Here is a 24,649-nt window from a genome sequence, read left to right on the forward strand (position 1 = left end):
CTGTTTGCTCTCTTCAGGATATTCCCTAACCGTAAAGAATATTTTTGTTCCAACTGACTACCTAAAACCGAATACAGTATTCCTGCAAAATTGCGTACAGCAAACCAAGCAACTACATAGTTGTCATGGACACTCGAGCAGTTCTATTGGCTATTGAAAGATTTTAGATCATCATTCCAGACAACGATAATGATCATTGTGTGTTTTAAGGAGGTTCTGCAGGGTCCTCTACCAAGCCAGCCATCGACAACTAGTTTCATTGTTGATTTGTAAGTTAAATGTGTAAATAAAAACCCATCAGGGAAACAAACACAGACAACCACGCAAGCGTACTGCTACCAGAGTTTTCTTCCCAACGCTACAGTGTGTTTTCAAGCAATGCTCTGAAGAGCTGCTCCTTTACCAAGAACACCTGGCAATCCCTAGGAATCAGCACGTTAAGATTAGCTAAAGCCATTTCGCTCAGAATAGTACATATTATTATCACAGTTTACCCTGTTAATTTAATATATACTCAAGTAAAATCTTCAACCAATTACTACGCCAACTCTGAAAACATGCTAATTTACAGGCACGGTTTTGCTTACAAGTTAGTTCTCTTCCTTGAATGACTTTCACTGTATGTATTCAAACGTATTACGTTTTACCACTGGAGGACACTGAAAAGGTTAGTACCTCTTATTAACATAAGGAATAGTGTTCAAGTAACTATTTGTAAACCAAGAGCTGAATAAAAACCCTTGAAAAAAGTTTAATATTTGACTGTAAAAAGGGGTCAACAAAACACACCTCTTGCTTGGTTTTTGTGGTATAACCCTGGACAGACTCTCTTGCCACCAAACTTTCCAACGCATCCTGAACTGTGCGTATCTTGTCAGACTGGATATCCAGTTGTAGGGTGAAGAAAGGTTGCAGTGTAGCAGACTCCTTGGAACTCTGCTGGTAAACAACAGATCTATGGAAAAAAATAAAAATAAAATGTAAAAAAGCAAAGTAATTTTCAACAATGCAGAATTTTTAAGTTATAACAAATCAAAGCCTACCTTGGTAACTCAATTAATAGTTTAACCAAAACAAAACAAGCAAATACAAAGCTTAAGCATAAGTTTCAACAACTTAAATACACTTTAATGCCAAGTAAAATGACTTTCACACCCCCTTAGAGCATACTGGCTGGAATTACATATGAATTGTTTTATTTATGCAAGGATTAAAACAGTTATTGGGTAAGCATCAGATAGTTAAAGAGAAATGTGGAAATTCTTGATCACGCATTTAAAAAGATCCGACTCAGGACAATTTTTTTCTCTCCCATGTAAACATGAAATGTGGATACAGGAGAGGAAAATAATCTATCACAAATTAGGACCAAAAGACAAAGTATCAGACATTAAAACATTTATGATCAAGTCTAATGACTTGCATCTTGAGCCTTCAGACAGTTCTACCATTTTATTCTGAGCTGGAAACAAAAACACTTGTGTGTTTCATAGCAGAGCACAGCCAAGTATGATTTAGGTTTAAAAAAAAAGTCTCAAGAGTGGGAATAGTTTACATTAAAAAAGCAGGTAAGATACCACAGGGCTATAGTTAGATTTTTGTAAAAATTGTAAAACACAGAGCTTTAAAATGAAGTCCAAACTATACCTAATTGTATTCCTACCTTGGCCACTGAAGTATGTTTCTACACTGCCAACCACAAAAATATTTCTGCTCTGTGAAACATACCTACTTTTGGCAAGTAGGTTTGGAACCCAGCTCTTTATGCAGAGAGGCACAGAACGCTTGTATGTAAATCCAGAACCGTGATTCCTACCATTTTAAAACAATCCCTTATCACATCAGATTTCTGAAGCTATGCTTTTGAAATAAATATTCAGAAATGAAAAATACTAATCCTTATCTAATCTACATTTTACTGTAAAAAATTACAATGAAGTCCAAATTCTGTGATAAAAACGCGTATTTTTTTCAGCCACTAAGTCCAATTTCATACTGATTTTAAATTGTTTGCTTAGATGTTGCCATAGGAAATATAAACTATGCTCTGTCAAGGACTGGCGTTTCCTTTTCCTCCCATCATTTTCTGTGTCCAGACTTTGTCTATGTACTCTTTTGTACAAAAACTGGAGACTTCTGCAAAACTGGTAGTGGTAGCAACCTAGGGCATGGGAACGTTTCCTGTTTTTTTTGTAGTACATTCAGTTGGAGCCTGTAAGTAATCTGGCTTGGTGCTAATTGTTTCGTGCAATGAGACAGTAGGCTCTTCAACCACAACGTCACTGCACTGAGTGGACTCTTCCTCATTTCCTGAAGACCATCAAACACGGCTCAAGAATTTATTTTATTTTGAAAGCAGTACTTACATTAAAAAGTCCCAGCTGTTTGTTTTATACTAAAGAAATAATTTGTTTATGATATTGTTCAGTTTATTATAGTGCCACACTAAGCCTGAAAGTAAGATAATTAACATTGTCATAATTCATGCAGCCATGCTGAATCTTCTTTGCATTATATATGAAACACTAACATACAGGTGTTATGCTTCTACTGCAAATTCCTGTCAAAAGACCCTACTTGATTCAGGCAAAGCTCTGAAGCTGTAACGGAAAGCCAATGCATCTTTATATTGGCAAACATATATTCTTCAGAGGGAAGAGAGCCTATGAAAAACAGTAGCATCTTTATTTCAGTTTAACACTTCCTCCTTGGCTATATTTAAGGACAAAACCTTCAACACATGGCAAGCACAGTGTTCCAACAAACAAACTCTCCACTGTGTAAGTCTTGCTGCTTTTGGATACATTTCCCAGCCCTTTTAAGCTAGCCATTATTTAGTGCAATAATCAACAGAAAATTGCTAGCAATTCCAACTGTTTTCAAGTCCATAGATTAAAGACTTCATTAATAATATGGATGATATTATGAAAAGATAATATTGTTTCTTGTTTTGTTGTTTTTTTTTTTAAGTTATATGAAATGAGATTGCAACATTTCTTCAAAATGCAGAAATGGATCTGACAGCAAAACCTTTGATGGAATTTAGTTTTAATTTAGTTTTCCATAGATAAAATTAGTAATCAGAATAATTAGAAATTTCAGTTGATCAAGGAAAAATCCATCATTTTCAGTAAATAATCTCATGTATTCTAAGAACTCTACAGTTAGCAGTACTGTTCCAAGATACAATTTTTTCATGAAAACAGAAAATGCTCATTGCTATCCTGCTTAAACATCAACAATACATTATATGTATATTCTTTTAAAATAACAGTTCATTTGAAGGGAAGAATTGTCCCTATTTATGGAAATACTTAGCAGGCTTCTAACTGGATGTGAGCTAGCCTGTGTAACTAATATTTGAAATTCACACGAGGTGAAAAAATCAAAAGGGTCTCTGCACATGAACAAACCAGACCCTGACATAACTCTTCTTTCTATGTGCTTACATTTAAGCCTCACACTGCATTAAAAAAAATAAATTGATTACATCTAAATAGGCATTTAATAGTCTGACCCAAGCCAGACGATGCCAATTCACACCATGTTTTCCTAGCTCCTTTTTCCATTTGATTTTTTCCAATTTTTGATGCTTTTTTGGTAGACTTCTACTGGCAATTCTGTATTCAGTCCTTCCTATCTCCACCCTCAGCCTCAGAGGATGAAGCCTTCCAACATCACAACGTGGAATACTGTTTCTGCGGTAAATTGTGTGACCTAGTTTGGAGGCTAAATAAAATGGGTGTGGTGACTGTATACAACAGATGTCAGATCGGACCTTGTGGTTCTGTCACTGTGCAAGTTTTTGCCTTTTTCAGTACCACCTCTATTTTATGTCACTTCCTGTGGATTTCTACAGAAGACAGCATTCCCTAAATATTCGTAATTTAACATACTGATGGAATCCTACAGAGATCTAGACTCCAACTGTGATAAAAACACTACAGGGTATTAACAATACTTTGGGTACGTGAAGATACCATCAACACGGAATTTCAATACATACAAACATCTGTCTGCCAATTTTTATGGAAAATATCATTTTATTTGCCAGCTGTCTGACTCAAATCCCTAAAGAATAATTTCACTGTATTTCCCAGGCAGAAGGCACTAGCCCGCATTATTCACACCTCTGGACTGAATACCTGGCAACGTAAGGAGTCAAACACTAGCAATTAAGTGTCTGTCTCCAACATAAAAATAATTCGTCAAGTCTAGCATTTTTGTTTCAGAATATGTTTTTAATAAGTGTTTACCTTGTTTTCATTTTAAATTATACATTTCTCCAAACAAGCCATGAGGCGTCCTTTCCAAAAAATATTCTTTCAGTATCCACTTTCTGACTTCCTCTGGTATCAGACCTGAATACAAGTAATGTCCCACACTCTTTTCATTCCTGTAACATCTTGTAGTGATTTACGTTTTTCCAAACTTCTTTCGTCTTTGATGTTTTATTTATTAACTATTACACATAACTTTCCTGCTGCTGTGAAGCACGTGTCTAAACAATAAAAAGTTAATAATTTTTTGATTATATTTCAATTCTCTTACCGATTGCATTTAGCTCTTGACAAATCTCGCTATCCCTTTCTATTCTGAGGAAAGACCCCTCAGAGTTCACAAAAATTAGGTAGCTAAAAGTTCTTTGGAATTTTTAGATATTAATGACTACACAAAGCACACATTTCACACTCCTCCTCTATATGCAATTGAGGAGTTCTGTTCCCTGAACAAAATGTTCATTTAAGTTGCTTAAAAAATATTCATACTCTACAACAAATCGCAGAACCATTTGGATCAATCTTTTCATCATTCTGGTTCATCTTCTGAACCCTCACTTGCATAACAAATGCTTCATGGTACAACAGTTTGTTCCTGCTGGGAGAGATGAATGTTTAAGTTTCTTCTACCCAACTACCGTGAAAAACACAAGGAAGAAGTTATTTGTGAAGGCAAAGCAACCTACAGTCTCAACATCTTTTGCTAACAAGTACTATACCTTATGTGACCGCCAAAAATATCAGTAATTGGAGTCTGAACGAAGTCAGCCTGTCGAGTGACTGATGATTTGTTGCGAGGTCCCACTTGCTCCCATTCATCCTCACTGCCTTCTCCTTGTTCATCTTGCTCCTCTTCTTCATGAACAGTCTGAGCCTCAGGGCCGTTGGAAACTGTGAGTTCTTAAAGGGAAGAAAAAAAAATATATATATATATTTCAAATAAACCTGCATCTAGGTGAAGAACTTAAAAGGAAGACATGAACTTTATTCAGAAGATAAAATGTTTTCATAGATTATCGAGATTTCACAGACCATAGATTTGAAAAGGAAAATGAGAATTAGTACATTCCTGGTTCCCTCACAGCTGGACCTATCCATATATGAACAGAAAGCAGCTCACTGATGAGTGTATGTAAACAGATGTAATTTTCTAACAAAGCTTGATATATTTTAGTTATAAATTTATTGGTTAGAAAATTAGACAGTCAAGTGTTATTCTGGAAGCATAATTATGCTATTATTAAATACAACTCCCTTTCTGCACAGCTATTTTACAGGGAACCCAAGACTTAGCAAATATTTTCTTTATGAATGCCAAAGTCAGGAGGCTATAAACTGCATACAGTTAAACAACAAAATATGGAATGATCATTTTATATCAAAAAAAATTACTCTGCTAAAGAGAAATTGGTAGCTGGTGATCTAAACTCTATACTTGGCTAACAGTGTTTTGTTTCATTTTTAATAGGGGACCCAGACATAAAGCCACTGTAAAATAAAATGGCATTTTAGGCTGTGTACAAATCCTAACACTTCTTTCAAAGAAAACTTGTCTCTTGTCTCCGCCTGTGTCAATAAGACTTTTTAAGTCATAGAATATGTTCTGTTTTAAATTAGATATAAATTAGCCGTTAGTCTAGAAAACTGCACTTCCAAAAAGAGATCTTAATCAACAGTGGTTTCAAGATCAGTGACTAAATACACTTATATTTTTGAACTTCTGTGGAGAGTGCCAAAACCCCAGTAAACAACTGACACTGCAGATATTATGAATGGCAGAGAAACATACCTATGCTTAAGACAAGGCCAATCAACTTGAGTTAGCCTCAAATAATGTTCAACTGAGCTCAGTAAAAATTTGTAATACAGAAATTTTGCGTTCAGGAGGGCTGGGTACACATCGTGTTATCAGATGTCACTCCGTATCTATAGAAGCATAATGCTTTTACAAATACAGTGCAGCATTTCAGGTTATTAGTAAACAGTATGGACTTACTTTATCCTCTGGACAGACTTTAGCAAAACATTGTTTTTGAAATACATATGATGAGTCCTTGAAAATGTAGCATTCTAAACCTATCTCAACTTCTACTCCAAACATTTCTCAGTATTACAAAATTAACACAAAAAGAGGGGAAACATCTTTACCGACAAATATTTGAGTGAAATGAAGTTTGCTACAGAAAATACTAACTTTCATTATGTGGAGAAAGAAGTTTCTTTAGGGTCAGCATTTCTTCATGTAGTCCATTGAGAATAAATCCCAAGTATTCTTCAGCATCCTCTTGTCTGCCCTGAAAAAAAAAATTCAAATAATTGTATGGCATTTTCATATTTTCAACTTAACAGTAGACAGAGGACATTGAACATCTGGCTTTCCCATTAAAATTTATCAACTACTGAGTCTAAAGTACAAAGTCAAAGTTTTAATTTTATTGTAACAGCCCCTCATTTTTATTTCAAAAAGAACCAACATGTTAATTGATAACCTACCATGACAGCAAGTACATACATAAGTTTCACCTAGATACAAGCATTTTTTCATTCTTTTTGATACGTATTTAATTTAACATGCTAGTTTATAATATTTTTGCAATTTCCTTTAGAAGTAATACCAAAAGTTGCAGTCAAACCAAGTCCAAATCAAAAGATGGCTTGAACCATTATCTTTTCCTCAAATTGAAACTAAACCTGAAATGGTATTTTTAGGTCTCACTGGAACTTCCATCATTCCATGCTGAATCCCAAGCAGAAACGAACAACTGATCATTTCTTAAATAGGAATCAATACAGCACCTTCCCTATAGAAAGAGAAGTTTTTCTGTTCCAATTTTTTCATTATTCTGACACATTAAACTGTTATAGTTCTTATGAACATCTTCCCACAATTTAAGTCTAGCTTAATCATAACTACCAACTAATTGATTTTGGTGATACTTAGGTACAGAAACTGATGTATGTATGGTGTTTACGTTGTTTTAAGTATATTGACTCTCTTGTGATGCAATTACAGAAATAAGAGACTTGTAAACCACACCTTTTCTGACAGACTTGACTTGATAACTGTCAAAAGTCTATAAATATACGTAGGTTCAAAGGCAGCTCCTGGTCGTATGTCTCTCACAATTTTTTCGCCTAAAGCTGCAAGACAAAGAGAAGTATATATAAGTAACATCATACAGAAGTTTTTCTACGTTATACCTTCATAATCATTTCACACATCACTAGATTTTGGAATCCAAAATTCAGTTTCATCAACAGTGTTTTTTTTTTTTTTTTTTTTAACAGTTTCAGCCAAGTAACTGAAGGTCAGAACGCTTAAGATACAACTCTCCTTAAGATACAACTCTCACATCCATAACCTTTTTTTCAAGAAACATCATACATGATTTGACATTTACTTACAGATGGTCTGGAAAATTTAGTACTCTCTTTTTGCACCTAACACTACGAAGGTTAACAAGAATATCCATAACCACCACGAAAAAATAATTCTGCTTCTATTTAAATTTTTGTACTACTTTTGTTTTAGGGAAGTATTTGTAATGGATCACTTTTCCTTCCTGCAGGGAGGGAGGAAAAAAAAAAAAAACAAACACCCCTGAAATATTTTGACACAGTGTTCAACTTAACAGTAATAAAAGGAGGGCCTCAGAAAATAGACTTGAAAACTACAACACAATGAAAATGACCTAGAAGTAAAATAAGTTGCATAAGGCAGTAAGATTTGTTTTACAGAAACAAGACTTAAAAGCAGCAAACCACAGAAATGTCTGAACTGCTTGGAAATCACTGGAACAATCAAGGCCTTGTGGTATTTTCTTATAATGTTACATAAACACATTCCTGAAACTGATTTTTATTTCTATAAGTCTGTAATATAACAGATTTGGTTTAGAGATAGAACAATGAAACCTGTAATGGTTTACTTACACTGAAAAATGCTCTATTCCCCACTACCTAAGTGTCATTGATCCTAAACACATATTATCAAGAATCATACAAAGTTTTAACACTGCAATAGCGCACAGGATGGAGAGGAATTAAAAGCCACGATCACATTCCTGCAGGGAATCTCTAACTGCTGAAGAGACTTGTTACGGCCCTGTTTTGTTCTGAAGTAATAGATGTGCAAAGTATTTAAGGGAAAAAAAAAAGAAACAACACAGAATTACAGAACCGAGCAAACTGATAAACCAAACAGCTGGAAATATATATGGAAGGAAACAGTGAATACCAAATGATTTGTTAGGACGGGGATGTTACCAGAAGACATCTTAACAATTAAGCTAACCTTTATAAAATATATATATTCTTATTGCATTTATACATTTGATCTACCAAACAGAATGAAGTATATAAGGTCCAACACGTATGACTTCTCGATACGAAATACCAATAAGGAAAAACATGACACCGACAGAAATATAACTGCAAACTTTTAAAGATACCTAGAAACCCTCAAAGTCTGAGGACCGAAGTCTGAAGGAATCAAACACCACTATTTACAGGTCTTAGGTACATCACAATGTAGATCCTTACCCCAAAGCTTTCTTATTATGCTTTTAAAAGACTTTTCTCCTTCTACTCCCACTCACCTTGTTTGGCTTTAGGAGGTACAGGCATATTAGTGAACTCATTCATTAAACGAACACTGAAACAGAATGGAAGGAACAACTACACATGAGCAGCAAGTTAAGACTTAGAAGGACAAATAATAAAATTAGATCATTGTCATTACAGACAACCAAAAACCCTAAATTATCACTACGGAAGTCTCAATGCTCAGACATAAAAATTAACCAGACCGTTGCTAATCATGATGAGGTGCTAGATTAGCTCTTGCAGTTCTCACAGTTCATTTTTGCACACAGAACACTAATTAAAAGCTGTACTTAGGCAATAGGAAACATCTTCCTTGACAATTCAAGTAATTATAAAATATAAAGTTCATTATGAAAGTAAAGCGTCATCAAAAAAAAGCACAATAAACTTTTGGATAGATAGTAGCTTTTATCAGTTGCAGTAACAATCATTAGAGCTTTCTTAATAAGCTTAATCCGATTGCAGATTTTTTTTTTAAACAAGCTACTTACAAACTGTCTATCATTGGCGTTGAGGTACACGGCCGCTGTGATTTTGAATACATTGGAATGGACTTCATTAAATGATACATTGGAGGGCAAGCAACCAAGGCTTGCAGGGTCTACGCAGTGGCGTTAAGGAAATATTCAGAAAAAATAATCCGCATATTAACCAAATATTCAATCATATTAAAACTGTATAAACTTAATTCTTTATTATGTAGACTAATCTGGTAACTATAGTTGAACTCATGGACAGACTTTTCTTAAAACATTAGCTATTAATGTACGGAAGTCCTACTTAAAAACCCCAGCATCTTGAAACATGCAGTGATTTCACTGACATTTTAATCATTTCAAATACTTTAACTAAAGATGAAGGTAGCATTTGGTCTAGGAACAGAAGAGGAAAGCTATTTTCACAGGAATGACTTCACAAAATTAACTATTTGAAAGTCAGCACATGGATAACCTGGAAACATTTGTGTGTTTTCTAAAAACAAGGGAAGAAGCCAGAAGACAAAGGTGGTGATTCACCCTCGTAACCAAAACAGTGATGTGAAACATTCTTTGGTTTAAGGACAAGTCTAGAGTAACCAGTAAAACTACAGTATGCCTTGGGAGAAAAGCATTTTTAAAACATCAATCTGCTACTACATGATGAAAACAGTGAACAGAGGAAATGTATTGCAATACTAAAGGGGCAAAGAAATAAAAAAGGCAGCTATCTCAACAGGTAGTGAGATATAAACCTGATCCCTAGAGTGAGCAAAAATTCAGTAAAATTCTCATGGAACATGATAAGAGTGAACACTGGGAGCTAATACGGAAAATCAGATGAGTGCAGAATCGGTTATAAGATAGAAGTGGATATTTAAAGCAGAACTGCTCACCTGGAAATAGGTTATTAGGTTCTGCAATGATCGGTCTTGAAATTAGTCTTAATATTTTCACTAGCAGCACTAGCACTTAACAAAAGAACCACTTAAACTGTTGCACAAAGAGCCACAAGTAAACACAACTAGAATTTACAAGGAGGTTTCCTTCCAGTCATGAGACAACTACAGTTCTGAAATATTTTGACAGAGGTAAGAGAAACTGAACAGGACTGTGCAACCAGCTGCAGAGAACCTCAGACGCTGAGTTCAATGATACCCAAACACCCAGATGCTCGCATTAAACATCTTATCAACAGTATTGTTATGTGAAAATACTTTTCTGTAGTACTTACCAGAGTAAACCAGGAAAACTTTGAGACAGACAGAATACATGTTTTAACTTAAGCATATTAATTTTTTCCAAGGTAAGGATACAGCATTGATGTAGCACCAGTTTCCTTTGTTGATCAGCCCTCGCGGTTGCAAAGACACTGGTTTATGTATTAGTTTTACATTTTCCAGTATTTCTGCAGAATGAGAAACAGTAGATTGAGCATCAATAAAATGCACATGCTAGCCATCAAAACAAGAATTTAATGCTTTACAGAATAATGCAAATGAGTTAACAAGATTCCCAGAAACCTTAGCAAGTAATTTTAACTTCATTTAAACAGGGTTCATATTTTAATCAGACAGATTTCTTCAGCAGAAGACGTCCTGCAATTCGGGTCAGGTGTATAAAAAAAATAATCACTGTCATTTCAAAATTGAGAACTATTTGTCTTAATCGTTATTTTACTACCGTAAGATTCTTTTATTTAGATAAATATAGATGCAAATGTAGATATAAATTCCCATTAGCCGCAATCCCTTGCTACCAATTGTATGGAACATTTGTGAAATTCCTCCCCTGCTCCGAAGAGAACTGATGCTGATATAGCAGCCTTAGTTTACAAGTTTCAACATACACTATCATACAGCAAAAATATCTTAGTGCAAACAGGACGGGCAGATATTAACATAGTCTTCTGAACAGAACGTTTTATTTACTGCTTTAAGACTTAAAATCTACAGGATTACTTACTGGCTTACACAATTTAAAGCTTTACTGCTTTCACACTTCCAAATCCATCAGCGATGGCACAAGTGTAAAAACTGTGGCTCATAAACTGAAGTCTGTCACAGTTATGAAATGGAGAGCAAGCAGGGGAGTTTTTCCTAGAAGTCTGACCTATTATTTATGTACCTAAATAAAACTCGTCTAAGGAAAATATTGGGTCTGGCATGTTTTACATTTGTGAAACAAGGACTAGAAGCATACAAGACAAAACAGAATATGCAAATAAACATAGCAACTGCCTAGCAAGAGGGTTATTTGGTTTTATAATGAATGTGAGGGCCTCTAAAGCCATCATGCTACACACCACATAAACTTAAGAGCTGGAGCTGTTCACTAGAAGAACTGTCTAAAGAGACGCAGTAAGGTGACAGGAGAACAAGGCACAAAGCAGTAAGTAGAGGAGGTGATAATAGCAAAAATCCACGGCTTGCTTCTTCCAGCCTCTCCGCAACTATAAGCTCTGAACTTGCCAGTTCTAACCAAAAAGCAGAAGGTATAAATATCAGTCCTCCATTACATAAAGAGCTGGGCACCCAAAAGGGCAGAGAGCAAACAGATCTAACAGGGAAGACCTCAGCACCTACTGCGGGTACAGATGAAAATCCTTCTGGGACTGCTGAAATATATTTGCCATTGAATTATTAATGCTCAGGTATTTCAGAATATATTAATGCAGCAAAGCTTTAAAAGTGTCGTCCACACGTTCAATCTTCCTATAACATAACTAACATATACTTCCTATAACATAACTAATCACTGTTGAAAACTAGGGTAAAAATAACCAAAAAGCTCTTGTTTTTAAAGCCTACCAATACCTTTTTAGGCTAACTTTCTTTTTCCTCACACCATAACATATGGAATAAAAATATTATTAGGGACTTTAGCATCCTCTTGTGGTCATACAACTGCTTTGTAAACAATGTCTAAAGTAACTGCAGCAAGTTTGTTTTAACAAAGAATTATTTTTGTTTACAGTAATTACATTCAATACCACATTTTCGTACCACATCTAACATTTACACAGTAAAATAACTTTTACAAGAGTACTGAAAGAAAGCAAAATACATTTACAACCATGAGAAAAGTTATTCCAAAGCACACATCACTAACTGGAATTCACATTTGTTTTATATCTTTGAAGTCTCTCTCATAGCAGCTCCTCCAATCTCTTCTGAGACAAAGTAAATCCTAATTTTTCAAGTTTGTTGAAAGATTACAGTTTTCAAATCTTACTTCTCTTTTTCTCCGCTGCACTTCCCAGAGAAGTAAAGCTCAAAGAGGAACAAAACATTTTCATCAAGTCCTCATCAGCAACAACAGAATTACAACAGTTACTTTCTATCTTTGCTGTATAAATTGGTATTAAGACAAACTGGAAATCAAATTTAGTCATCTTCAGCTTTACTCAGGACACTTTTAAACTCCCTAGAGTTTACAGATCCTTTTATTCTCTAATACTATTAACAACAATTTTTCCTCGTACTGTATGCTTGCATTTGATTTCTGCTCCAGTGTATCTTTCCACGTTTATCTTTATTGGGTTAACTTCCTTTCAATTTACAAGCATTCCAGATTTATTCAAATTTGAAATGTGTTCTTCAATTCATCTGAAACTGCCTGCTTAAACAAATGTTATGTGCACTGTTCATTCCATCCTCCACATCCATAATGAAAATACTGCAAGAAAACAGGATTCAGAAAATCTTTTTAGATTCCCCCATAGAAATTCTTCCTCGCTACCAAAAACATGGTTAAAAGACTACCCAGAGAATAGCTACTCTTCCTAGCTTACTCAAAGCCTAGATAAGACTATCAACTATCATCCAGTTATTCACCACAGCGTAGCTATTAGCTGTGAAATGTGGCAAGTTAAACCTGACCAAGTTTGGTATTTTTTGACAGATATAGAATATTTATAACCGTACTATCCCTTAGAAATGAATTATTAAAATGTTTGTCCTAGCATTTAAATTAGGCTAACATGAAGAACTCGTACCATGGTCCCTTTCTAAATATGCAAGCCTGCACCTCTTCTCCTCTACCGCTCTGCTATTCCCCGATTTCCTCAAGTTTTGCCAAATAAACATTAATTGCTCATAACTTGCTTCAGAAGTTCCCTTCACCTCTTTACTAGCGATGCCAGTAAAGCCACTCACAGCACACCTTAGCCACTTACTAAAATTAACTGTTCGGGACTTTTGTCCCCATGAAGATTAACGTGAGAACGGTTTTGTTTTCTGGTCCTGAATCTCACCTCATCTTTTGTAGCCTTCATCTAACTTGAGGACTAAGAAGCCACAGACCTTTGTGGATGAATGAAGTAGCATCAAATTAATTTCAAGGTGCCTGTGAACCATTAATCCCTGTGTAGCAACTGGTGAAATTAAGGTACAAAACACTGATTTATCCATAGAAACGGCATTTGTGCTCATGTCCTGAGCACCTGTTCTAAACAGAAGCTGTACAGAAGGGCCTCAGAGCTCCAACATTAAGTCAGAAGATTTGCTAACTTTGCTTGCTGAACTCAAAACACTTACGTAACACCTTTTTGTATGTGGGTGTAGAAACAAAGGACATAATAAAGTGTTCTGAGTCCTGTTTGGGAAACAGGTACACCATCTTTCATTTATTGTTATTTTTTAAAGAAAGTCCCCTCCTTCCACAGAGCAAAGCACTGATCGCGTGGCATACAGATGCTTGTGTAAACATTTTATAGTAAAATCAGCAGCATCTGAATTACAGGAATTGCAGCAATATAATTCCTACCTAAATTAACTGAAATGAGCAGATGTATTCCTTTTCACTGGAAAAAGGATCTATAATCAATTTTTTCCGCTGCAAAGCAAGCTAATAGCAAAGGTGCAAAAGAAAACTGCATAAAAATAATATTGCTATTTTAATACACTGAGACAAAATAAAAGCTCTGCTCCCACCTGGTGGCAAAAAAACTGTAGACATTTACTGTTTCTGTACGAAGTTAACCTAAAGCTGAAGCAACTTGGACAAGACGAAGTAGCTTCTTCATCTGTGGTAAGCAGTTCTATTTTTACTGATACCACAAAAGTTTTAAGTTAAAATCCATCACCAAATGATAGTGTAAGCTTAGAGTGTAACATACACTGCATGTATGGGTTCCAACAAACCAGCATCTGCACGTACACACACCTTAGTGCAGCCAACTGCGTTTGTGACACTCAAATGAAAAATACACAGAATAAGCTTTCCGCTCAGCAGACAGGTTTAAGCAACGAGACAATTACTGAGCAAGCATGTGGATGCGTGGCAGGCATGTACTTCGGGGCATCCTGAACAGAAATCTCCAGGTCAGCTTCCAATTAGAGGAGAAAATGATCTTTGACTTGAAGTTGTCACACACGAACTGCTGCAGTACTTGTAAATTAGCTTCTGGCCTAAGTCAGCAGGATTTTGCAAAAACCTTTTTACATACGGACTATTTCACAAATTTAAAATACTTATTTTTGTTCAGTGACATAAAATACAACTAATTGGCTATTTTTCTTCATGTTTTTGCAGATTCAGTTGGAAAACAAACGTCATTCACGTGCTAGCATTTCTCATTAGAACCACAGACACAATACCAATAGTCCGAGCCTTTATATCACACGTTTTTTCTGAATGTACCCTTTGGACAGTTAATTATGATTACTCTAACAGGCAGTAAATAGCATTACTTCTGAATAAAATAATATAGTTTAAAATGGGTAAGGATGATTCTTCAAAATTCGGAAGACAAACCATTAAAACAACAGATCCATAAATATAAATACTATTTCCTGAGTTAGAATTCCTGAAGCAGAACCTATTTAGGTGTTACACTTAAGCTCCTGCAAGCATCCAGGAATTTCAGGTACTCCAGCACAAAATTATTATTAACACTTTTCTTTTCTGGAATGCATTACAAGATCGTAAATACCGGATAATATGACACACTGTTTTCAAAACAAACTTTTCTAATGGGTTCTCTCTATTACAGTCGAATCTAACTAGTACATTAAAAAAATAAATCACAGACCATTTAAGCATATTGTTTGAAAAGCAGCAGTATTTTTACTGCACTTGGTACAGTACGACAATGTCTCGTTGCAATGTTTACTCAACTCCGGGGGACGCAAACCTAGCTTATTTAAATTGCACCTTTCCCAGCTGTGTATTAACAGTCATCTCATTAAGAACATTAGCAGAGGAACCTTCTCTCAACACTGTGCACTCCTGTTTACAAGCGAAGAAACAATACCCTTCTACTGTACCATCCACTCGTGTGTGTTAACTATACCTGCAATCTTTATGGCTACAGGATCCTCTGAAACTGGAACAGGCCCCTCTTTGACTTCAACCTGTTTTTCAGGGACCAGAGTAGATGTGGCAGGAGGGGTATACTTAGTCTCCACATAGACCACAGATGTGGAAGCAGAGGGCTTGGAATTGTGAAAAAGACTAGCCCACGATTTTGCAGGCTGATTAACAGGGACTGATCCTGCAACCGGGACGGTTGCCTCAGTAGTAGGTGAAGCTTCCTCAGGCTTAGCTTGGTCTGAGTCAGTGCTTTCCACAGTGTGCAATTCTACCCCATTGGCAGCTGTGTCCTCACCCGAGGATTCAAGTGTTTGTCCATTAGTAACGCCAAGAGTTTCAGTAGTATCAGTACCAGCATAAGACTGTACAACAGCTGTCCTTAAAGGGCTATCTCTGCCAGTCTCTGAGGGGATGCAAAACTGTTCAGAATTAGTAACACCGCATACCTCAGGCTGCCCTGCAGTCCTGGTATTGTCTAGTGCGCTAGAAACAGAATCATCAGAAACAGCTTCGTTAACGAAGTCCACAGAATTGTCCGGGCTGTTGCAAGTCCTTGGGGTGGCCAGGGAGGGGATGTCTCCCGTCAGTTCCGTATCCTCCGTGCTTATACTGTTCAGTCCCGATGAATTTGCATGGCCATTTACAAGAGCTTCTGTGGGAGCGATGCCGTCTTCCAAGTAACTGTAGTATCCAGGGGGTCTTTTTTTCTTCTTTTTGCGCTCCCTTTGCCCGAGGCCTCCAGACAAGCCATCGTTTTCAGCGTTAGAACCGCTATCCAAAGCGAGGGTTGGATCGCTGAACTGGCAGTCAATGGAGTTGTAGTTTGTTTCGCTGAGGCTATCATCAGGGGTTTTCTGAGCAGGTGCACAACTGAGAATGAATTCTGGAGCCTGAGGATTCAGAGTGCTTGAAATACTGTAGTCAGTGTTATTTAGTACAGAGGACTCTGTCTCAATAACTTCATTAACACCAAATTCAATTCTCTGATACTCTTCCCCTGGACAAAAGAAAGCAAACCTTAGTTACTGAATGACATCTAATCAAAAAGCTACAAAAATCAAGGAAAAAAAAGTATTTTCCTGCAACGCAGAAAACAAGCAACATTCCCTCAAACAAAAATTGTTCTTGTTCTTTATCTCAACCCTAATGACCATTTTAAAAGCATTTTCCTGAAGACTATAGAGTATATCTCAGCTTTTCTTCAACAGTTTTTCCTAAAATATGTAATTTTCAAAACCACTGCACTGTTCCTGCAAGGAACGCCTGTTAAATTGACCTATTAAGAATAACTATTAAAACCCAATGACTTTAGCAATGTAATGCATTAAGTTAATTACTGAGCAAGTGCATCTAGAATATGGTGCAATATTTAACTCCACACTTCTTCCAAAGTCAGCCTTTTCCACAGCCAACTAGAAAGTGCAAGACTTTAACAGTTTAGCCCCTAAAAATGTAGAGCTTGTTATTTTTTTTCCTGGCATGTAAAGATTTATCATAATCATTAACAACTGAAAAATATTTTCATTTTAAATTGTACAGAAACAGTGCAACTAGTTTTTGGAACTCTAGGCTCATCAATAACTTATTGAATTTTATGACAGCTGAATGTACGACTGACAGTGTGATATGTATGACTGATTCAAATGGAACAGACATACCTCAATGCAAGTCAATGTTCAACTCGTATGTACAATCAATGCCGAGAAATTTGTGGATTACGTTTTTTAAATTTATCCTGGAACTTTGACATGAAATGCTAAGAAATATTCTCATGGCAGGCATGAGAATATCAATATCACTAAAAATTATCAGCCACAAAGTATTGCAATTTCATGGAACTTAATTAGTTTTATAACATATGTGCTCCAACTACTAACACTGACTACCTCAGTTACAACCATTTTCACAAATAGAGATAAAATTAATGAAATTTCTGAGTCTCAGAAACGTTTAAGGAAAGCTCACGTTTTAGTGCTTGCAGGTCATTTAGTTTTGCAGGTCTTCCTATGATACGGATGTCACTGTGTCAAATACATGAATTTCAATATTTTCTGTTTGCTCTAAGATGAGGAGCTAAAAAGCACTTTTCAAACTTTTAAAACTTTTACAAGAGAATCAAACAACACTGAGCACTATTTCCAATCGAGTAAGTTGGTACACCAAAAATTTTCAGCGTTTTTGACCAACTTATGTATGACGTGTCAACAGGTGCGTGTTTTCAAGTATATATCAATGAAATCATTCAGCAGAAGTTCCCAAAGGAGAATCAAGGAAATAATCCTATGGAAGAACAGAGAGTCTAGTGGAGAAAGTTTTGCTACGTAACTGTTTCAAAACTCCCCAAGTCCTTTCTAGAAAAGTCAGTTGGCAAAAATATTAACTTCAAAAAAAAAAATGAGATGTACATATTTTTAAAATCAACTGAAGAGTAACACACATTCAACGTGTGTTGAGGTCTGACGCATGCAATAGCAAAATATTCCAAATTAATTAATAAAGATCAGTCAAGTAAGCATATACGATGTCTTGCACGATCAGTAGCTCACACAATTTCAGAATAGAACTTCATGCTAAATTACAATATAAAAATACAAATACAGTTGTTAATTGCTTTTCTCTCAATACGTTGATTAATGAGCTGTAAACAGATGTGACCTCTATCAATTTTGATCTGGCTGCTGGTTAAGCTAAAAGAAACTTAAAAAGGGAGAGAGAAAAACTCTCCATACAAACCTGCTTTCTTTAAATCATGTTAACAAGAGCCTGAATTTCAAATGCACTCAGCCTTCCCCCCACACCCAGGATTTCCTAACACTGTGCCTGTCAGGCTGCCTTTCACCAGCTACTTCTGCAATCAGCACTAGCTATCACCCAGCAGAAGAGAGAGCTTAAGTTTCTTTCTAAATCCACAGCCTGGAGGCAGGGAGGTGGAGTGATGTTGCCTGATACCACTTAAGAGGGAAGGGCTGGGAGATCTCAGGCATCACCTAACTCTATTCAGCACCAACAGTAACCGGCTACTGAATCAGTGCTACGCGCTGGCTGCCTTGCCAGGACGCACAGCTCAAAACCAGCCGCAGCTTCATCTGCTTGCAGAGGCCGGCCATGAGTTTTAGAGGACACGGGACACAAATCCACAACATAACTAGTCCTCATTAGTTCATCTGAGGATGTAGGAACTTGTTAGTTCACACATGAACCGAGAGCTAGTTCTTTACCTGCTGTTAAAACAGTAAAAAGCACAAGCAGCAACTCGTAACGTGTAATATTCCTCCAGCCACAGTAAGAGTGAATTGTTTCAAATCCCTGCCAATTCAAAATAAGCTGGAACTTTTGTTTCTTTTCCAAAATCTCAGTTTGGAAAAGAATCAAAAAATAGTAATTGCTTTGAAATAAAGATTGGGGTTTCTTTCTGTGGGCGAGTTAAGTCTACCACAGCTAAAAGCGAGGGGGTTCAGGTCTGCCCTCCCAGACTGCTCCTCCATTCACCAGCAAGCTTCCAGCACTTGTGCTACCAAAGGCTAACCTGGCAAAAAAATAATCCACAAGAGTATTTTCTTCTGTTCTGGCAAGCTAATCAGCTTACTGTACACTACACAATCATAAGAGCCAACTCAGGGCAAGTGGGGAGCAGAAAACAGAACATATCCTTTATAATTGTGGTAGAAAGTTAATTTAGCTGAAGGTGCAATGCGAACTTTGTAGGATAATATCTAGCCAAGAGTACAACTGAAATTCCAGCATTTAACACAAATTCGGATGACAACTGAAGCACTGAACCTTACACCAGGAATAAAATAATAAACAGCAGTATCTACGCTATGGTTAGTTTATGGGTGGCTGGCAGAAGCTCGTTTGCTGTAAGATTATGTCAAGTTCCTTTGAAAAAAAATGAGGGTTTTTTTTTTTTTTGACCTTCCGCTTTGCTTCTGGGCGACTTTATTTCAATCTAGTTCAGAGCACACTCCCTGAATGGACTGAAACAGAGGCATTTGTCAGGAACAACATGGTAGCATATTGAAACAAGCATCAACAGATGCTCCCAGGACAGAGTCTACGTACAATAACCAAAGCTGTGAATACTTGACACTAATTAGTCTGAACACAGTTCTGAATATTAGAGCTTCAGCCATGATTTGATTATTTAAGTATTAGCAAATCTTCTAATTATGTAATAAAGTTAAATACTGAAGATGAGCAGAAAAAAATAGGCTAGGGGGTGACAACATGGTCAGTAGGTGTCGTCTCGTTGTAATTACAAATACTCTGCATAAGCACAGCATTCCATTTTAGTTTCCACAGCTTCCTATGCAGCCATCACAGTGGTAATATGCATGCACAGTACAGTGCAAGCTTGATAAAGACATTTTTCAGGCAAAGCCTAATTTGCTGTCATTACCTAATCTCAGGGCTGGGAGGGATTCTCTCAGGGTCTAGGAATGATCTGAAAAACATTTGTACAAACCAACTTTCTGCATGGCTTGTTAACATTGAAATCTAAGTCTTAACAGAACTTAAACCCATAGTTAGACAAAATGTGTGACGATGTCCCTGCCATCAGCGACAGCTTGCACTGCTCCATGGGCCTTTTAATGAACTTGTTAAACGCCTCCTTCAAACTACTCAGGGTCCTAAAAAGGGTCTCGAGCTAAAATAGCGCTCCCCAATTTTCAGAATGCTGCACATCTGCTTTCAAGTAGGATCTGTTGTCCCCTTTATGACTGACTATCTTATTTACCTAGGACCAAAGTTGCTAAGCATAATGATTATATGGTCTTAAACTTTAACATGTGCATTTTGGTCCTTTTAAATGCTTCCGAGCAATGTCCTGTCAGACACCTGGATTATTTTGAAGAATATCTGGATGTCGCTTTTATCCCTCTCATACACATCTGGGTAAATCTCAGCTTCCTTGTTCTTCCCTGGGGTTCACCGTAAAAAAAAAAAAAAAAAAACACACTAATTTACCTGCTGCATAGAATATTGAGAAAGTTTTATACGATACAGAGCTATAATCACAGGATGGCTCCTACTTAGCTTTCAGCTTTATGCAACTATGAAGTATGGCCACGTTTCTTTTTCTAACTGTAAGGTTTAGGGCTAAGATGGAGAAGAAATGTGACTGTTACAGCTTTAAAACAGGAACCTAACACATTTTTACATCGAGTCATACTTTCACAGAAAAAATATAAAAAAATAGCTGAGCCAGACAGAAACAGTGTCAAAGGGAACACTGGAGAGAGCAACACTTGCAGAGCTGTCTTCAGATTAAAACTGCCAGAAAATACTCAGTCTGTGGACTTAGAAGAGGGCCAGCTGAATGCCACGCAAGTTAGTTGCTTCTTCAGTCCAAGTTCTCTAGCAGGCTCCAGGCCTCCAGTTTTTTACAGCTACTGCACTATTTCAGCAGGACACTAAGACTGTGTGGTAACACAATCAAGAAGTAAGCATGTCCCCACCAATAAGCTGAAGTTCAATGCAATATTTTCAAATAGTCTTGCCCATCTCATGCAATAAATCGGTTTTAAAAAGCAACCTGCCAAATATACACACATACGCCTGCTGACTGAGCTCTAAAGAATAAATTTAAAGAGAGCTTGTAGCAAGTCTAAGGAAAGTTTCACCAACTATGTTTTCAAAAAAGGATGTTGATTTCTAACCATGATGAAACTTACCTGTGGACTTAATACCACACGTAACTGCTTCATTGTAAGGGGGAAGCTGTACGAAAAAAAGAAATGAAAAAAATCATTAAGAACAATTTCATTTGAAACATCTGATTTCTTTAAGAATAACCCCGTTGTTAAGATCTAATTTTCCGAGAGTGTGTCTTGAACTCTTGTTTCTATATTTATCAAATCCCGCACGGCAGCTTCAAGTGTCCTTGCAGATTACCACAATCACTGAAAGATAAAGATTATCTTGGTTACACATCGTAGGCTCATCAACTTCTCAACCAATTCACCTCCCGGTATCAGGATCTTCCTTTATCAACAATAACTCACCACAACCTTAAAAAATGAGGAATCTATCCTCCTTTTATATAAAAACTGAAGCAAAGATAGACCCAATTATCTGTGGAAGGACAAAACCGGAGCTTTGCACAGACAATATTCACACCTAAACCTTTTAACTCTCAACTTAGTTCAGCTACAGTGTTGCCCTTCAAGCATTTCAACCTAAAATCTATTGTTAATCACATTTAACAAAAGCAAAGATTTCTGAACATCAGCCTAAGCATAATATAATCAACCTACACAGAAACCATCTGGATTGTAAATCACTCAAGTATAAAACACTGGCATCATTTTGTGGACTCGGTGGCTGACAGAACTCTTTGTGCTGTGTAACCAGAGGTGGGCAATTTCTAATCCCCCCCATCAACTCCGCCCAAACTTCCCCAGCAGCTGAATGCCTTCTCTTGTGCCTGCCATAAACTGGTAGCACTGCCACAGAGCATTCCAGCAGCTGCCTGGAGAACAGCTGAACTGTTTCTGCAGTGGGAGATAAAGCTATGAGAGTACAGTGCAGTTGTATGAGGTTATTCTAAATATTAATTCAATAATCGATAATTTTAAAGACATCCATTGAAGTCTTCACTTGTGTAAAAGTGCAGACACTTAAATATTGCCTTCTTAAAGCACTGTAGACAACAATGCATCAGAGGTAGCAAGAAAAATATTTCTAAAATTGCATTATTAAAAAGTGCGTAAGAATGCATACCGTAAAATCCATAATACATCTTAATGCATCAACCTTCCAGGTTGAAAATCAGAATCCATTGGTGGAAAAAAGACTCCAAAATGTTAAGAATCTATTATCTAAATTAACTTTGAACACAGGTCATACATATTTTTTACAGTTAAAATGAGAAAAAAAATGCCCTAAAAGTCCACAGTCAACAGCTTGTGGTAAAAATAGTAATTTATTATTTTTACAATTCAAGGGGCTTAATAAAATACAAAGTGAAAAAGAAAATTAGGAAAGAGTAGTCCACCTATCGGTCACCTATATATCTGGTTAATCAACAGCACGTGTGTAAAGTTGAGATTTCTGAGTTGACTTTTTTTAATGCAGCTGGGTCATCTGAATCATCTCAGTCAACAGATGTCTGATAGAATATGCTCAAAATGCCAAGTAAAGAAAGAGACGTTCTAGACAAGGTTTAGCTTTAATTAGTCCCTTGCCTCAGCCTGTGTGTAAGTAAGGGGCTTCAGAAGGACACCAGCAGCAACAGATGCCGGGACTCCCAGAACAGGCTCTGCCCCCAGACAGAACGTATGTCAAACACCGCTGCAGTTTTATAATCTAACTCTCCTCTTTCATCATCCAGATAATTAAAACATTGAACTGAACCAGATCAAGGACAAACGTAAGGAACATTGTTCACCCATTTTTGATTTTGACAGCTGACCAGCAAGTGGTACTCTTGAGACAGTTATTCGAACCAGCCTTGCATCATCTGACGTTACAGGTTTATGTTTCTTCAACATGCTTTACGAGAATAGCTTTAAAGAAGTCAAAATACAACATTTTCATCTTCCACAATGCGAGCATTAGAATAGCTGCTGTAGGACGTTACAGTGACATGAAGTAGGACACAAGCTTCATGCTATTGTTACTGTATTTAATGGTGGGGTAACAATAATAAAAACAGAAGAAGCGTATTTTACCTGAAGATCTATTCTGCACTGCCTCCCATCTCCCAGAGAAGGCACAAAGCTATCCCTGAAGGCAAGCAGAAGCTATCTTTTTACTTCTGACCCACCCCCAAATCCTCTTCATACAATTTTATTGTTGGTAGAGGTGCACTACTCTAGTTATACGAGGAAAATTACGTTACAGGAAACTAAGTGACATTCACAATGCTCATCGGATTTGTAAAATGTGACAAAAGACTATGTCTAGCTACAGCTGAAGTGTTCGCTTCCTTTATGCTGAGGGAGGAGGACTGAAGCAGGACGGAAATGTTTGGAGGAAAAACATGGAACTTGACCTAAAGGAAAAATTATTTTTCAAGTCTAGAGATTAGGACAATGACATAACTCAATACTCTTCCCTAGACAGGGAATGGTTTCTCACCCTCTACCAAAAGCTAGAGAGTAAGAATCTGCAACAGTATCTGTAGTACATTATACACTCAAATACACATTGGACAACTGTTTCCACTCTGTGGTCCTCGCTGCAATTGTAATTAGTTCATTATTGATCCACAGATCACATTAATTTCTCATTTCTCAGACCTCATGCACAGCTTTCCTTTTAAGTCTAGCTTTGATGGTTAGCAGTGTTCCACCTGTCAAAATATATTACAAAAACCTGTGCTTCAAAAGGCTCAAAAGATTTAAGAGCTCGCCTTACAACCAAGAACACTGCTGAAAAAGTTCTCTATATCCACCTCTAATAAAAAAAAAAAAAAGCAAATCAAAGCTGAGGTAATAGGGCTGGATAACTCATTTTTCCACATCCTGTCACTACAATGTCAGCTATTCCAGCTCTGAAAGATGGCACGCAAAAGAAAGAATTCATTTCTTATTTCTAAAAATGGATTTAATATCCACATACACGAAAAGACTCCTGTTGAATATCTTCAGTTTGTAAATTAGCAAGCTAAGAGCATAATAAAAAAATGCATTGCTATATTTCAAATAGAACATTTTACACATTTATTGTAACATACTACAATACATGTAGCTTTAAAAGGTTATTTCTAAACAAAATCTTTAAAGTAGATCTTACCTCAACAGAGCATCGTGGAGTCACAAAGAACTGATTAAATTCATCAGGGCTGAACTCCCCGAAAATATACTAAAAATAAAAGAGAAGGATCTTTGTTAAAGAAGGATTTGTATTTCATGCAATTAATAAATTCATAGTAAAGTTTATAAAGATACCGGCAATCATAATGACCCGTGTGTTGGAAGCCAGAATCTCACCTGTTTGCAGCCCAGTCCCCACTCTTCCTGAGTCATT

The 24,649-nt window shown here is 36.6% G+C and overlaps 1 protein-coding gene across 1 annotated transcript in view; it reads right to left on the bottom strand.

The window, feature by feature from the left end:
• USP10 (ubiquitin specific peptidase 10) overlaps positions 1-24,649 on the bottom strand; it is a 50,785-nt gene that overhangs the window by 8,620 nt on the left and 17,516 nt on the right. The window contains exons 2-11 of the mRNA XM_040571642.1: positions 24,416-24,484; positions 21,352-21,397; positions 15,657-16,673; positions 10,678-10,769; positions 9,377-9,486; positions 8,879-8,934; positions 7,318-7,421; positions 6,475-6,574; positions 5,000-5,180; positions 790-955 (exon numbers count right to left, since the gene is read on the bottom strand). Of these exons, the coding sequence (XP_040427576.1) occupies positions 790-955; positions 5,000-5,180; positions 6,475-6,574; positions 7,318-7,421; positions 8,879-8,934; positions 9,377-9,486; positions 10,678-10,769; positions 15,657-16,673; positions 21,352-21,397; positions 24,416-24,484 (1,941 nt within the window). The remainder of the gene's footprint in view (positions 1-789; positions 956-4,999; positions 5,181-6,474; positions 6,575-7,317; positions 7,422-8,878; positions 8,935-9,376; positions 9,487-10,677; positions 10,770-15,656; positions 16,674-21,351; positions 21,398-24,415; positions 24,485-24,649) is intronic.

This window comes from Cygnus olor, chromosome 12 (genome assembly GCF_009769625.2).
Source record: "Cygnus olor isolate bCygOlo1 chromosome 12, bCygOlo1.pri.v2, whole genome shotgun sequence".
NCBI classification, from domain to species: Eukaryota; Metazoa; Chordata; class Aves; order Anseriformes; family Anatidae; genus Cygnus; species Cygnus olor.